The 16,685-nt window shown below is 58.9% G+C and overlaps 2 protein-coding genes across 2 annotated transcripts; both read right to left on the bottom strand.

Annotated features, from left to right (window-relative positions):
• Window positions 1–5,199: 5,199 nt before the first annotated feature.
• On the bottom strand, window positions 5,200–15,448 carry LOC103083290 (leucine-rich repeat-containing protein FAM211B-like). The gene is made up of 6 exons (XM_007451058.1): window positions 15,377–15,448; window positions 12,920–12,922; window positions 12,628–12,747; window positions 8,752–8,880; window positions 7,085–7,200; window positions 5,200–5,725 (listed from the first exon to the last, which is right to left on the bottom strand). Exons 1-6 carry the CDS (start codon window positions 15,446–15,448, stop codon window positions 5,200–5,202), a joined length of 966 nt encoding a protein of 321 aa, XP_007451120.1.
• A 64-nt stretch (window positions 15,449–15,512) lies between these two features.
• Window positions 15,513–16,445, bottom strand: LOC103083020 (leucine-rich repeat-containing protein FAM211B-like). The gene is given in 3 exon segments (XM_082930901.1): window positions 15,513–16,157; window positions 16,160–16,265; window positions 16,267–16,445. Coding segments are annotated over 3 exon segments (930 nt in total).
• Window positions 16,446–16,685: the final 240 nt, after the last annotated feature.

Raw genomic sequence — 16,685 nt, 5'->3', positions numbered from 1 at the left:
GTATCAATGAAATAGAAAACTATAGAGAATAATCAGTGAAACCAAAAGATGATTCTTTAACAAGATCAATAAAATTGATAAATCTCTAGCCAGACTGCTCAGGCAATGGGGGGAAAAAAGAGGAAGACAAAATCACCAATCTCAGGGATGAGAGAGGTGACTGCTACAGATTCCACAGATATTAAAAGAGAATGTTACAGGAAATTCCCTGGCAGTCCGGTGGTTAGGACTCCGCGCTTTCACTGCCAAGAGCCTGGGTTCAATACCTGGTCAAGGAACTAAGATCCTGCAAGCTGCGCGGCACGTCCAAAAAAAGGAGAGAGAGAATGTTATGAACAACTTCGTGTCAACAAATTCCACAACTTAGATGAAATGGACAAATTCCTTGAAAGATCCAAAATACAAACACTCTCTCAAGAAGTAATAGCTAACCTGAAAAGCCCTACATTTATTAAAGAAATTGGAATTGTAGTTGAAAACCTTCCCACAAAGAAAACCTTAGGCTTGTGTGCCTTCACTGAGGAATTCTATCAAATATTTAAGGAAGAAATAATATCAATTTTACACAAACTGTTCCCAAAAAATTTAAGAGAAGGGAATACGTCTCACCGCAGCTCATTCTATGAGACCAGCATTACCCTGACACCAAAACCAGGCAAAGATATTACAAGAAGAGAAAAACATACTGAGATATCACTACCCAAGAGAAAAGGAAATATCTCTTCATGCAAAAACTTGTACATGATATTCATAGCAGTTTTATGTGTAATAGCTAAGCACTGGAAACAACACAAATGTCGGGCTTCCCTGGTGGCGCAGTGCTTGAGAGTCCGCCTGCCGATGCAGGAGATGCGGGTTCGTGCCCCGTTTCGGGAAGATCCCACATGCCGCGGAGCGGCTGGGCCCGTGAGCCATGGCCACTGAGCCTGCGCGTCCGGAGCCTGTGCTCCGCAAATGGGAGAGGCCACAACAGTGAGAGGCCCGCATAACGCAAGAAAAAAAAAAAAAAAAAAAAAAAAAAAACACAAATGTCCACCAACAGGTGAGTGAATTGTGGTACATCCATCCAGTAGAATGCTACTTGGCAATTAAAAGGGACTATTGATACATGCATCACTGTGGGAGTCTCAATTATGCTAAGTGAGAGAGGTCATATAAAAAAGAGTACACCCTGTATGATTCCATATATCTAAAAATAGAAAATGCACACTAATCTATAGAGACAGAAAGCAGGTCAATTGTTGCTTGGGGAAGGAGGGGAAAGGGATGGTGGGAGGGAGACATTGCCAAGGAGCACAAGGAGACTTTTGGGTGTGACAGATACATTTACTTCATGGATTTATACACAAGTCAGAATGCACCATGTAGCACAATTTCAACTTGTAACACTTGGGATGTCCACTTAATTGGGTTGGGTTTTTTTTTAATGTTTTTTATTTATTTATTTATTTTTTTGCTGTACTGTATGGCATGTGGAACTTCCCCAACCAGGGATCAAACCCAAGTTGCTGCAGTGGAAGCACCGAGTCTTAACCACTGGACCACCAGGGAAGTGTACTTAATTGTATTTTAGTTGTATGACAATGAAGAATTGTTTTTTAAATAAGGTATTGTTATCATTATTGTTGTTGTTATTATTATTTGGCAGCGCCACGCAGCTTGCAGGATCTCAGTTCCTGGACCAGGGATTGAACCTGGGCCCCGGCAGTGCAAGTGCTGAATCCTAACCATAGACCACCAGGGAACTCCCGGTATTATTTTTAAAAAATAAAATTAAAGTATACAGCTGGGAAAGGAAATACTGCTTTCCATTGTTGGTTGGCAACTGTCTCTAAGAGGAAGAAGTATGTTTTCCTTTCTCTCCAGGACCTCTGTTCTGGGTTAATATCAGCCACTGGGATGATCAGTCATCTGAGATTCTGGATTCTCAAAAAGACTGTCTGCAGAGGCTGACCTTTGCTGTAGACTCATATCTTAAAGAACTTTATCTGGACTCAAATGTCCTCCCTTCAGGGACAGAACAGAAGTTCCCAAGTGTTGGTCACTAAGGTCCTGCAGAGAACAGTCATCTTTTCTACATCTTTCCTTTTGATGCTCTCAACATCCTGGCAAGACCTGAGGAGGTGAAGGCACCTCACCTGCAGCTGTCCCAGCCAGGCCACCGGAAGTGGGCGTGGATCCCACACCCCAGAGTGGGGCTCAGTCTGACAAGTACTTCCAAACCCATTCCTCACCAGTCCCTTTCCATCCCAGAAGAGGGCTCCCCTCTGCACCCATTTTGCACATGAGGAAATGGAGGCCAGGGAGGTCCTGCCTGGTCTTGTTCCAGGGCGGTGCAGCTGGAGGTCGCTCTCCGCTGCAGGGCACCTGCCAGCAGGGCCACCGTGATGTCTCCTGCCTCGAATGGCCTCTGGCAGGGCTTGGTGGAATTCCCCTGGCAGGAATTTGGGTGAAGCAGGCAGGGGTTAGCATCCCAGACTGAAGCCAGGCCACCTGGCTCACTTCTCGGCATCTCCAGTTCTAGCCCTTTGACCTTGGACAGGTCACTCAACCTCTCCCTGATTCAGCTCACTCACCTGCAAAACGGAGGTGATAATAGCACTCACCTCCTGCAAGTGCAAAGAGAATTAAAGGGGTGTAAAGCCATCGGAATAGTGCTTGGCCCCGAGAGAGGCTACAGGAGCACTCTTAAATAAATAAATGGCTTCAGCCCTGTCTAGTCCCGAGGTGTGGGCTCCTGCCATTCCCACCTAGAGAGCCCTGGGTGGAGGCCCCACTGGTGCTACAGAGCATCTGCCCCGTGCCCCCTACGCAGCAGGCACTTTCCAATCCTTCTGTCAGCCTCACCCCAGCAGGATAAGGGGAGGCTTCGTGAGCCTTTTTCCCAAGATGAGGGGACCACACCACCAGCAGGTGACAGGGTGGGACCAGGCCAGGTCTGTCTGCCTCTGAGACTGGGCCTAGGAGAGGACCGGCCCAAGCGACGCCCACCTAGCGCCTCCTTGGTCTGGAACTCGGGCTGGGGCCGGCCTGGAGGGCACACGCTCTGCCCACCAGGCTGCGTGATTTCTGGGGTGTCCCTGCCTGCAGAGTAGCCTCACTGGTGGTCGTAAGGGCCCCTCGAAGGGGCCCTGGACACCTGCGTGGGAACAAGGGCAGCCCGCCTCTTTCCAGCTGTTTCATGCTCCAGCCCAGCCAGTGCATTGCGTGCATCCATCTGAGAGGCGGGGAGATTGAGAACAGCTGCCTCCGCCTGGATTCTCCCAGCGCTCGCCTGGCAACACCCCGGCCAAGGTCCTCACACCATCCTGGTAAGAATCTCTTTGAGTGGTCATGTTCGTCACATTCAAGGTTTGTGGGCAGATGAGGGCCAGGGATGGACAGGGAGTGAGGGGCAGGAGGGACACAGACAGCTTGGCGTTTCTCCAGCCGGGAGCTGCAGGACACGGGCTTATCAGCTGCCTGGCCCTGGGCCGGCTTCCTCGTCCTTCTCCTCTGTGGGCCCTTCTACCCCCACCCACTTTGCCTTCTCCTGGGGAGCCTGCGCCCCTGCCCCAAAGCCGGGGACACAGGGAGATACTTCTGTGGCTCCCAAGCCACTGGGCAGGCTCATGTCTTTAAAGCAAGGAGGCCAGGGAGGGGTCAGGACCCCAGGATGGAGCACTGAGAGCTGCAAGGGATGGTGGACAGAGGAGAGGAGAGACTGGGGGCCGGAGAGGGAGCAGAGCTGGGCTGAACCGGGTGCTCTTCATGCCTTTCTGGCTTTCTCCCCATAGGGGTTCCGCCAAAAGCAGTGAGAGCAGCGGGGCCTGACCTCGGGGCTGGCAGGCAGCACAGGAGAGGAGCTCCTTTTCCTCACTGCCTCTTGTCGGTCCTGGGACCGACGTCACCCTTCTTGGCCATCTCCTTTCTGTCCCAAGAGGCTGTTCTGCATCCAGCTGCCTGGGGATGTGTGTAATCAGTGCTGACTCACAGTCCACTGTGGGCCAGAGCTATGGGGGAAGGTCAGCTGGTGGGCCCAGGGATGTGGGCCCGGGGGACCCCCACCTTCTCCTTGGCCTGTGGGGCTCCCTCCGCTGCTGGGTCTCTCCTCATCCTGCAGGATCCAGCTACCCTAGTCCTGACCTCCCAGCGCTGCAGGGGAGCCTTGGGCCATGGCTTCCCTGCTGCAGCCTCAGTCCACCCGACACCTCTAAATTCCTTCCTTGTCCAGGCCCAGCTCCTAGTGGGGCTGAACTCCAGCTCCCCACACTGGGCTGGGAGGTGACTCTGGCATCTGGTCTGGAGCCTGCCCTTGTGCTGCTCGGGGAAGACAGGAGACGGCCCCGGGCTGGGGCAGCTCCAGTACTGCTCTCCCCCAGGGCCCCCACTGCTGTGGGCCGTGCCCGCCTCACCCCTGCATGCTCCCTTGGGGTCCCGCATGGGGGGAGGACTCTGCATGTGGGCCCCCAGGGCCTGGAGGGAACACAGAACTCTTTGTCTCTGGCCTGATGTCTCTCCTCCCCCACCCCGTGGAGTTGCCCACTCGCCAAGTACAGGAGGCCTGGGGGGGTGGGTACCAGGGCTGGTGGGCAGTGCTGTGCCCTGTGGGAAATGAGCCTTGCCCCCTCTCGGCACAGTCTCGTGCCCAGCCCAGGGGGCCCTGGTGGGGAGGTCAGCAGCCTGCGCTCCTCTCTGGGCTCCCAACCTGCTCCTCCCCAGCTCCTTCCTCAAAGTCCCCAAGCACTGCCCAGACGTGAGTGCCAGGTCTCTGGAGGCTTCCTCTAACTCCCCGACCACAGACGGACCCTCCCGGCTCCTTTGGTTTCCGTGGGAACCCTGCCCAGCGAGCACCCAGGGGAGATCAGTGTGAGTTTGGTCCCTCCCTTTTGGGCAGGCAGGGCCCCTGAGTCCCAGCCACCCCTTCTCCCAAACCCAGCCACAGGGCTGGTGCTCAGTGGCCCTGAGGCCCACACTGCAGAAAGGCTGAGGTGGAGGTGGCATCAGCCTTTATTGTGGGGTCTGCACAGTAGGTGCCGGGCCCCTCCTGCTGAGGGAAGGCTGAGACTGCAGCCTGGACCGACCATCCAGTCTCCAATGAGCCCATCCTCCTCTGTGCACTGGATCCGGGTCCTGTGGGGTAACTCCTCCTCCATCACCCCCTCCCACGTGCTCGGGTGCGTTGCCAGTAAGGAAGAAGGAGCCAGGGCGGGTGGCGGGTCACCTGGTGCAGCAGGCCTGGGGCTCGGGCCCTGGCCCGGCAGCTACAGAGCCCCAGGTGGAGGCAAGGGCCGTGGCCCCGGCCATGCCACCCTCAGGCTCTGGGTCCAGGCTCTCGTAGATGGTGGGCAGCGAGGTGTGCTGGCTTAGCCGCCGGCGCAGGCCAACCAGCAGGGACTGGGGCAGGGAGGCCACATCCACGTTGTTGCCCAGGTCCACCCAGGCCAGCACCGGGAACTTGGTGGTGTCCTTGATGGCCTCAGTGAGCTCACGGGCGGCAGCCCGCGTCAGCCGGTTGCCGTTGAGCAGAAGCTGGGTGAGGTGGGGCAGCGTCCAGAGGCTGGGCAGCAGCCGGTGCAGCAACTCATCACTCAGCCCCGTGAAGCTCAGGTCCAGCACTGCCAGCCTGGTGCCCTGGCTGCCCAGGTAGCGCATGATATGCTGCACGTCCCGCATCGACAGTGGTATCCCCGATAGGTTCACGGTCTCCCCCGCCGGCAGAGTCTTCTGGAGGTTGCTCTTGAGGCTGCAGGAGGGTTGAGGGTGGGGAGGGACTGAGCAAGGGCCCCACCTGCCTCAGAGAGTGACCGCTCCGTCAGGGCAGCGCAGGGCAGCAAGGCCCAGGCCCTGCAGATGGCCACTTCCTAGATGAGTGGCCACGGGCAATACTCTGAATCGCTCTGAGCCTTAGTCCCCTTTGGTTAAGAGGCGACCTGGCTGTGAGGATTAGATGCACTTGCGTTAAGGCTCCATGAGCTATTATAAAAACCCTCTGTGTGCTTGCATCACCACACCTGTTACATCTGTTGTCTCTTATTTTTATGCCAACTCAGTGGGGTGGGAATGATTATCCTACTCTGCAGAGGAGCAAACGGGTGCTTGGAGGGGTGACATGACCCTTCCACAGTCACACACCACTAAGGGGGAGCCAGGTCTCCAAATCGGGGTGTTTTGACCCCCTGAGCCCATGCTTTTTTTTCACGTGCCTCCTCTAAGGTTGACCCTTTTGGAATAAGGATAGATGTGGGAACAGGCCCAGGGTAAGCAAGAGGGCCATGTTGGGGGATGTGGGTGGGATCTGCCCTAGGGGAGGGCTCCCTGTGTCCTAAGCTGGAAGGGAGGTTTAGAGACTGAGGAGGGTCCCCAACTGCCCCCAGAACCCCCTCTAGTTCTCTCCTGTCATTTGAACATGGGCCTGCCTGGGGGCTGACAGCAGTGGGAACACCTCCAGGGCTCTCACCTGCCAAGGCAGGGAACAACCCCATGGGCTCCAGGCTCAGCATGGGCCACCAGGCCTGAGGGAGGGGGCAGGAGGCTGGGGGGCAAGCAGGGGAGAGCACCAGGACCCAGGTGCCAGTGGCCTGTTCCCAGGCTGAGTCTGTGGCCACGAGGTTGCGATGGAGTGACTAAGGGGGACCCCGTTGCAGAGTGAGCTGCCGGGCTGGCCTTGGAGGCCTCAGCTTCAGGCAGCCTGGCAGAGTCCCCAAAGGGCTTCAGGAAGCAGGGCAGTGTGGCCTTGGGCAAGACACTCTGCCTCCCCTGGCCTCAGTTTCCTTCCCTGGGAAATGGGGATCATGACCCAGACTCCACCTCCCTCCCAGCCTGTCCTGGGGACTCTGCTGACTCCAGCTGAGGCCCCCGGGGGGCCAGGCCCTGTGATAGGCGGGGCATTGAGGGACAGGCAGATGGCAGGAGGCAGTCACACGGAGAGGAGCTGGCCTTGGGGAGCATCCGCCTGCATTGCCACCGGCCAGTGACGGGCTGTGATGCAGCCAAGGGTGAGGGCCTGCAGGGTGGGATTTCAGGCCCCAGCTCTTGTTGACAGAGGCCTGGGAAGGGACCCCCCCAGGGGCCAGGCGGCTGGGTGGTGTCTGGGCTCCCTTACCAGCTCTGGGTCTTCCTTCGGGGCAGGCTGGACCCCTGCTGCCGCTTGGAGTGAGGGGTGAGGTGGTAGATGAGCTGCCGGCAGGTCTTGTCGGAGGACTTCCAGAGCTCATAGTCCTGCGGGGGCAGCGCTGTCAGGGGAGGCGGAGCCCTGTGAGCCCCCGGGCCTTAGGGACCCAAGTGTGTGCATGCGCACAGCCATTCATCACGGATCACTGAGCCGCCCACTGGCTTTCCCCCTCCACCCCCGCCCCCCTGCCCCGTGGCCTGGCGCAGAGCCAGGGGAGGCTGCCCACTGGGAGCTGGACAGGCTGGTCCGAGGCCCGTGGTGCCCGGCGGGAGGAAGCCCAGACAATGGGCCCTGTTCCCTGTCCTCAGGCCCTGGGCCAGAGTCTCGGGCTATCAGCCGCTGGCTCCCTGTCTACCCTCGGTGCCCCCCTGGGACTCACCACAGGGGGAGGCAGGACCAGGCCTCTCCAGGGAGCCCTGCTCCACTGGCGCCAGCGCCAGGGTACAGGACAAGCCAGGCCAGCACGCTCTTCTCCCTCTCCCTCTCCAAGCAAGACCGCACCCGTGGGGCCTGGGTCTGGGCTGCCAGCAGGGAGGGTTTCCATTTTCCAGCACCACCATCTGGCTCTCTCTGGCTCCCAAGTGGGCCCTTGCAGAGGCCCAGCTCGGGCAGGATGCGGGGTGGACTGCTTTCCACAAGCTGGCACCAAGCACGCTCCACCACCCAGCACATTCTTTTATCCAGTCCCTCTGCTAACAGCGGGCACACATAGTGGCAGCAAGCCCCAGGGGTCACCCCGATGGCTCTAGGCTGGCCTCACAGACCCCTCAGTGACAAGTGCACCTGGATGTGGCAGTTCAGAGCTGGCAGGGCCCAGCGTGGGCATTCCTGGGGGTTCGCTGTGACAAAGGGCCGGGGGCTGGGGGCTGGCCACAGGCTGTGTCAGGAGTGCGGCACCTTCCATGCTTATGGCAGGACGTCCGCAGGTGCCGACATAGCAGGTGGGGACAGGTGTTCTGGGCGGACGCGGTGGCAGGAAGGGAGTCGAGGCTGCAGGTGGCAGGTGCCAGCCCAACATGAGGAGGGATTTGCTTGTGGCTTGAGTTGCTGTGGGACGCAGTGGGAACATGTGGACAGGGGTTCCAGCCAAGGGAGCTCTCTTCTGGCTCTGGGACTCAGGGGCTGGGAGCCTGGTTCCATCAATGGATTTGTCAGAATGTCCTGTATCCCGAAGGGTCCCCATACGACTACCTGCCTGGGTCCCAGGGCCTGGCGCACAGTGCTGAAATTCAGGAAACAGGTCTAGGGAATTTCCTGGCGGTCCAGTGGTTAGGGGTCCGTGCTTCCACTGCAGGGGGCACAGGTTTAATTCTTGGTTGGGGAACTAAAATACTGGATGCCATGCTGCAGGGCCAAAAAAAGAAAAAAGGAAATGGGTCTACCCAACAGATGACTTTCCAGGGCTGGGAAAGCAGAGTTCCCATGTGCTCCAGCTGCTGGCCAGCCTCATACACTGAAACTGGCATCAGGTCCCAGAGAGGGACAGTGACCCACCTAAGGCCACGCAGCAGACCAGGTGAGGGCCCAGATCCTAGCTCCCAGCTCTGGGCTCTTCTGGCCTGTCAACCACACTACCCAGCCTGGGGCCCGTGCCTCACCGCCTTGGGGCACTGCAGGTCCCGGGCCAGGTTCACAAGCAGGTCGTGGGAGATGGGGTCCACCAGATTGAGGAAGGCCACACTCCTATAGAGGACGTCTGATGGGAGGGTCCCCTCGAGGCCTAGGTCCTGCAGGTAGTGAGAGTGGAGTGAGCCAGGGGTCGAGGCCTCCCTCCCGTAGCCTGCATCCCAGCCAGCCAGAGGCTCTCCCATCCGTTCCCCTCTCTCCATTTCCCCTCTGAGGCTTGCTGGAGCCCTCCCCACAGTAGCGATGAGCAAACTGTCCGGGGCAGGTGGACCCTTTGGATGAGCAGAGGGTCGGTGCATCAGGGGCCTCAGGGAGGCGGTAAGTGGGTCCAGGAACCCTTAGACTGGTTCCCTGGAGGTGAAACGTTCTGCTGAGACCCCCTGGCTTCTCTGGGATTGGGCTTTTCTGGGGGATTCTCTGGGGATTCCTTGATGATCCCCAAATGCCCCTGCCCTCATTCCCTTTGGGGCCCCTGCCTCTATCCACCTATCCCTGAGCTCTCCTGAGCTATGGCCGCCACCTCTTTGCTGACGGGTCCAGACCCTTCCTGTCAGGGTGGAACTCTCTCTCTCTCAGCTCATACGACCCAAAGGCAACTCAGACTGGGTGTGTCTCGCCTCCTGTGCCCCAGCTCAGTAAAGGGTGCCACCATCCCATCTTCCCAGGCACTTGGGCCAGAGCCCAGGAATCACCCCGCACTCTTCCCTCATCCCTCCTCTGCCCAGCTCTCCCCACCCCAAGCCCACTGCTCAAGGAGCTTCAGGCCTCATCCCCTCACAGCCTCCTCCCGGGGCTCCCAGCCTCCTGATACCCTTCCAGTCCATCCTAATGCTGCCAGAGCCAGCTCTATGAAACACACACTTGACCCCTAACCCCTTCAGTGGAAACCAAATGCTCTCAAGGTTGTGTGATGGCAGAGACTCGCACACAGCCTGCAGTCTCAGAACTCCCTGTGGCCTGGCCTTCACACCCTCTCTCGCCCACCAGCCTTCCTGTCCAGCCTCCAAGCCTCCCACCCCTCACACAGATCCCACCATCAGGTCCCTGGCCTGCCCTGGCCTTCCTGCCTTCACCCCTTGGCCTCTTCCTCCTGTTATTCCCATAGGCCTGGTGTGGTGCCTTTTAGGGGGTCCATTTAGAGGATATGCCGACAAGCTGATGAGACAGGCACAGCCAGGAGGGGCCTCGAGACCCCATGTGGGCCCTCCCCAAGCCAGAGAGTAACATGTTCTGTGTATAAGCCCAGGGCACAGGAGGCCAGGCCAGGCCAGGATGACCAATGTCCATAACTGCAGAGTCCCTGAAGGTTATGGGGCAGGACAGGGGGGCCTCAAATTCCAACGTTTGGGACACCAGTGGGCAACCTAACTCGTTCCCCAGCTAAAATTTCCAGCTGGTGCCTTGGGCTGCAGATGCCATGCTGGACAGAGATCGTGCCTCTGAATAGTCTCTCGCTGATTTGTGCTGCTCTGTTGTTTGCATTTTAAACACAGCTCAAGTTGGAGATGACAGCTAGGGAGGATCCAGTAGAAGGGAAGGATGGCTGGTGAGCCTGGGCTGACCCAGTCAGGGTCCCAGACCGAAGCCTGCCTTCTGCTGATGTGGACAGCTCCTCTTAAAGGGCCAGCCCCACCTTTCCAGCCTGCTGAGCCCAGAGAAAGGAAACCCAGTGCAGCAGGAGGAGCAGAGCTGGAAGACTGGAGGGTGAGCTCTGGCCTTGGCTGGCCCCCAATTTGCTCTGTAGCCCTAGGCTCACTGCTTTTCTCCAAGCCTCAGTTTCCCAATCATCCACCTGCAGGTCAAAGACCACCGGCACAGCTGATTTCAGCTTACAGGATGGGGCAGATGGTGGTGGCAGCTGCTGCAGGGTATAGGGATGTGGGCAGAGAGGAGTGGCTTGCTCAGTGGTGATGCTGGGATCAGAACCCATGTCTCTTAAGGCAACCCAGGGCTAGGGATATGGGACTCAGGTACCTGGTGTATGTGGAACCAGAGCCCCCACCCGTCGTGATGTGATGTTGTGATGTACAGATGCCAGGTGTGTGTACTCAATGGGCGAGAGCTGCCTGTTAGGAGGATGGGCATTGTGTGCTGTGGCTTTGTCTGAGCTGACGTGGAGAGTTTGCACCCACTGACCAGCCGGGCTGTCGCTTCCCCAGGTCCTTGCTTCGGGGTCCAGTGCAGCGCCTCCCTTCACCCTGGAGGGGGGAACCATCCTCTTCCCTTGCCCCTCAATACAAGATGATTCACCCCCACCTGCCCTCTTCCCAGCCGCCCTCCTTTCTTGTAAGGGCCTGAATGTGGACTCTTAGCTCCAGGCTTGGGAGCACCCTCAACACCCACAACTGACCTCAAACCCCAGAGACGCGTACAGTCATGGGACCCCTTCCACACTCACAGTCCCCCCGACCCCACAACTCTAGCTGACTGCCTTCCCTCCCTCGCCCTCCGGCCCAGACAAGACCCCCACCCCTGAGGCCAGTCGTCCCCTCCCCTCGGAACCCGCCCGGCCCGCGCGCCCGAGGCCAGCTCCGCATCTCCTCCCGACCTCTCCCAACACAAATGTCCACCAACAGGTGAGTGAATTGTGGTACATCCATCCAGTAGAATGCTACTTGGCAATTAAAAGGGACTATTGATACATGCATCACTGTGGGAGTCTCAATTATGCTAAGTGAGAGAGGTCATATAAAAAAGAGTACACCCTGTATGATTCCATATATCTAAAAATAGAAAATGCACACTAATCTATAGAGACAGAAAGCAGGTCAATTGTTGCTTGGGGAAGGAGGGGAAAGGGATGGTGGGAGGGAGACATTGCCAAGGAGCACAAGGAGACTTTTGGGTGTGACAGATACATTTACTTCATGGATTTATACACAAGTCAGAATGCACCATGTAGCACAATTTCAACTTGTAACACTTGGGATGTCCACTTAATTGGGTTGGGTTTTTTTTTAATGTTTTTTATTTATTTATTTATTTTTTTGCTGTACTGTATGGCATGTGGAACTTCCCCAACCAGGGATCAAACCCAAGTTGCTGCAGTGGAAGCACCGAGTCTTAACCACTGGACCACCAGGGAAGTGTACTTAATTGTATTTTAGTTGTATGACAATGAAGAATTGTTTTTTAAATAAGGTATTGTTATCATTATTGTTGTTGTTATTATTATTTGGCAGCGCCACGCAGCTTGCAGGATCTCAGTTCCTGGACCAGGGATTGAACCTGGGCCCCGGCAGTGCAAGTGCTGAATCCTAACCATAGACCACCAGGGAACTCCCGGTATTATTTTTAAAAAATAAAATTAAAGTATACAGCTGGGAAAGGAAATACTGCTTTCCATTGTTGGTTGGCAACTGTCTCTAAGAGGAAGAAGTATGTTTTCCTTTCTCTCCAGGACCTCTGTTCTGGGTTAATATCAGCCACTGGGATGATCAGTCATCTGAGATTCTGGATTCTCAAAAAGACTGTCTGCAGAGGCTGACCTTTGCTGTAGACTCATATCTTAAAGAACTTTATCTGGACTCAAATGTCCTCCCTTCAGGGACAGAACAGAAGTTCCCAAGTGTTGGTCACTAAGGTCCTGCAGAGAACAGTCATCTTTTCTACATCTTTCCTTTTGATGCTCTCAACATCCTGGCAAGACCTGAGGAGGTGAAGGCACCTCACCTGCAGCTGTCCCAGCCAGGCCACCGGAAGTGGGCGTGGATCCCACACCCCAGAGTGGGGCTCAGTCTGACAAGTACTTCCAAACCCATTCCTCACCAGTCCCTTTCCATCCCAGAAGAGGGCTCCCCTCTGCACCCATTTTGCACATGAGGAAATGGAGGCCAGGGAGGTCCTGCCTGGTCTTGTTCCAGGGCGGTGCAGCTGGAGGTCGCTCTCCGCTGCAGGGCACCTGCCAGCAGGGCCACCGTGATGTCTCCTGCCTCGAATGGCCTCTGGCAGGGCTTGGTGGAATTCCCCTGGCAGGAATTTGGGTGAAGCAGGCAGGGGTTAGCATCCCAGACTGAAGCCAGGCCACCTGGCTCACTTCTCGGCATCTCCAGTTCTAGCCCTTTGACCTTGGACAGGTCACTCAACCTCTCCCTGATTCAGCTCACTCACCTGCAAAACGGAGGTGATAATAGCACTCACCTCCTGCAAGTGCAAAGAGAATTAAAGGGGTGTAAAGCCATCGGAATAGTGCTTGGCCCCGAGAGAGGCTACAGGAGCACTCTTAAATAAATAAATGGCTTCAGCCCTGTCTAGTCCCGAGGTGTGGGCTCCTGCCATTCCCACCTAGAGAGCCCTGGGTGGAGGCCCCACTGGTGCTACAGAGCATCTGCCCCGTGCCCCCTACGCAGCAGGCACTTTCCAATCCTTCTGTCAGCCTCACCCCAGCAGGATAAGGGGAGGCTTCGTGAGCCTTTTTCCCAAGATGAGGGGACCACACCACCAGCAGGTGACAGGGTGGGACCAGGCCAGGTCTGTCTGCCTCTGAGACTGGGCCTAGGAGAGGACCGGCCCAAGCGACGCCCACCTAGCGCCTCCTTGGTCTGGAACTCGGGCTGGGGCCGGCCTGGAGGGCACACGCTCTGCCCACCAGGCTGCGTGATTTCTGGGGTGTCCCTGCCTGCAGAGTAGCCTCACTGGTGGTCGTAAGGGCCCCTCGAAGGGGCCCTGGACACCTGCGTGGGAACAAGGGCAGCCCGCCTCTTTCCAGCTGTTTCATGCTCCAGCCCAGCCAGTGCATTGCGTGCATCCATCTGAGAGGCGGGGAGATTGAGAACAGCTGCCTCCGCCTGGATTCTCCCAGCGCTCGCCTGGCAACACCCCGGCCAAGGTCCTCACACCATCCTGGTAAGAATCTCTTTGAGTGGTCATGTTCGTCACATTCAAGGTTTGTGGGCAGATGAGGGCCAGGGATGGACAGGGAGTGAGGGGCAGGAGGGACACAGACAGCTTGGCGTTTCTCCAGCCGGGAGCTGCAGGACACGGGCTTATCAGCTGCCTGGCCCTGGGCCGGCTTCCTCGTCCTTCTCCTCTGTGGGCCCTTCTACCCCCACCCACTTTGCCTTCTCCTGGGGAGCCTGCGCCCCTGCCCCAAAGCCGGGGACACAGGGAGATACTTCTGTGGCTCCCAAGCCACTGGGCAGGCTCATGTCTTTAAAGCAAGGAGGCCAGGGAGGGGTCAGGACCCCAGGATGGAGCACTGAGAGCTGCAAGGGATGGTGGACAGAGGAGAGGAGAGACTGGGGGCCGGAGAGGGAGCAGAGCTGGGCTGAACCGGGTGCTCTTCATGCCTTTCTGGCTTTCTCCCCATAGGGGTTCCGCCAAAAGCAGTGAGAGCAGCGGGGCCTGACCTCGGGGCTGGCAGGCAGCACAGGAGAGGAGCTCCTTTTCCTCACTGCCTCTTGTCGGTCCTGGGACCGACGTCACCCTTCTTGGCCATCTCCTTTCTGTCCCAAGAGGCTGTTCTGCATCCAGCTGCCTGGGGATGTGTGTAATCAGTGCTGACTCACAGTCCACTGTGGGCCAGAGCTATGGGGGAAGGTCAGCTGGTGGGCCCAGGGATGTGGGCCCGGGGGACCCCCACCTTCTCCTTGGCCTGTGGGGCTCCCTCCGCTGCTGGGTCTCTCCTCATCCTGCAGGATCCAGCTACCCTAGTCCTGACCTCCCAGCGCTGCAGGGGAGCCTTGGGCCATGGCTTCCCTGCTGCAGCCTCAGTCCACCCGACACCTCTAAATTCCTTCCTTGTCCAGGCCCAGCTCCTAGTGGGGCTGAACTCCAGCTCCCCACACTGGGCTGGGAGGTGACTCTGGCATCTGGTCTGGAGCCTGCCCTTGTGCTGCTCGGGGAAGACAGGAGACGGCCCCGGGCTGGGGCAGCTCCAGTACTGCTCTCCCCCAGGGCCCCCACTGCTGTGGGCCGTGCCCGCCTCACCCCTGCATGCTCCCTTGGGGTCCCGCATGGGGGGAGGACTCTGCATGTGGGCCCCCAGGGCCTGGAGGGAACACAGAACTCTTTGTCTCTGGCCTGATGTCTCTCCTCCCCCACCCCGTGGAGTTGCCCACTCGCCAAGTACAGGAGGCCTGGGGGGGTGGGTACCAGGGCTGGTGGGCAGTGCTGTGCCCTGTGGGAAATGAGCCTTGCCCCCTCTCGGCACAGTCTCGTGCCCAGCCCAGGGGGCCCTGGTGGGGAGGTCAGCAGCCTGCGCTCCTCTCTGGGCTCCCAACCTGCTCCTCCCCAGCTCCTTCCTCAAAGTCCCCAAGCACTGCCCAGACGTGAGTGCCAGGTCTCTGGAGGCTTCCTCTAACTCCCCGACCACAGACGGACCCTCCCGGCTCCTTTGGTTTCCGTGGGAACCCTGCCCAGCGAGCACCCAGGGGAGATCAGTGTGAGTTTGGTCCCTCCCTTTTGGGCAGGCAGGGCCCCTGAGTCCCAGCCACCCCTTCTCCCAAACCCAGCCACAGGGCTGGTGCTCAGTGGCCCTGAGGCCCACACTGCAGAAAGGCTGAGGTGGAGGTGGCATCAGCCTTTATTGTGGGGTCTGCACAGTAGGTGCTGGGCCCCTCCTGCTGAGGGAAGGCTGAGACTCCAGCCTGGACCGACCATCCAGTCTCCAATGAGCCCATCCTCCTCCGTGCACTGGATCCGGGTCCTGTGGGGTAACTCCGCCTCCATCACCCCTTCCCACGTGCTCGGGTGCGTTGCGAGTCAGGAAGCAGGAGCCAGGGCAGGTGGCGGGTCACCGGGTGCAGCAGGCCTGGGGCTTGGGCCCTGGCCCGTTAGCTGCTGAGGCAAGGGCCGTGGCCCCGGCCATGCCACCCTCAGGCTCTGGGTCCAGGCTCTCGTAGATGGTGGGCAGCGAGGTGCGCTGGCTTAGCCGCCGGCGCAGGCCAACCAGCAGGGGCTGGGGCAGGGAGGCCACATCCACGTTGTTGCCCAGGTCCACCCAGGCCAGCACCGGGAACTTGGTGTTGTCCTTGATCACCTCAGTGAGCTCACGGGCGGCAGCCCGCGTCAGCCGGTTGCCGTTGAGCAGAAGCTGGGTGAGGCGGGGCAGCGTCCAGAGGCTGGGCAGCAGCCGGTGCAGCAGCTCATCACTCAGCCCCGTGAAGCTCAGGTCCAACACTGCCAGCCTGGCGCCCTGGCTGCCCAGGTAACGCATGATATGCTGCACGTCCCGCACCGACAGTGGTATCCCCGATAGGTTCACGGTCTCCCGCGCCGGCAGAGTCTTCTGGAGGTTGCTCTTGAGGCAGCTCTGGGTCTTCCTTCGGGGCAGGCTGGACCCCTGCTGCCGCTTGGAGTGAGGGGTGAGGTGGTAGATGAGCTGCCGGCAGGTCTTGTCCGAGGACTTCCAGAGCGCATAGTCCTGCGGGGACAGCGCGACTTGGGGCACTGCAGGTCCCGGGCCAGGTTCACAAGCAGGTCGTGGGAGATGGGGTCCACCAGATTGAGGAAGGCCACATTCCTGTAGAGGATGTCTGTGAGAAGGGTCCCCTCGCAGGAGGCGCAGCAGCTGCCGGGCGCGCTCCGGCCGCCGCTCGCGGAGCGTCGACTGGATCTCGCGGAGCCAGCGCACCCGGTGCTCATAGGGCGCCGGCCCGCACCCCGCCGCCGCCCCAGCCTCCGAGCCCGCTTCGGGCCCGGGCCGCCGGCCCAGCCGCGCCCCCATGGGCGCTGCGCGGCGGGCGCCGAGCCGGCGGGAGGCAGGGCCGCTTGCTCCCCGCCCCTGGCCCCGCCCGGGATGCTCCGGGCGGGGAGCGCGGAATCCAAGGCTGCGCGCCCCGGCAGGGCCGAAGCGGAGGAAGGGAGGAGGGTTCCTGCTGGGGGCCCCGGAGCTCCCACACTCGGTTTGGGGGTGTCGCTGGAGGAGGCCCTCGCCCGCGCTAGACCTGGCTCGAGCCCTGTCGCC

Source organism: Lipotes vexillifer, unplaced genomic scaffold (genome assembly GCF_000442215.2).
Source record: "Lipotes vexillifer unplaced genomic scaffold, Lipotes_vexillifer_v1.1 scaffold1783, whole genome shotgun sequence".
In the NCBI taxonomy this organism is placed as follows: domain Eukaryota; kingdom Metazoa; phylum Chordata; class Mammalia; order Artiodactyla; family Lipotidae; genus Lipotes; species Lipotes vexillifer.
This window is presented reverse-complemented; position numbering and strand designations above follow the sequence as displayed.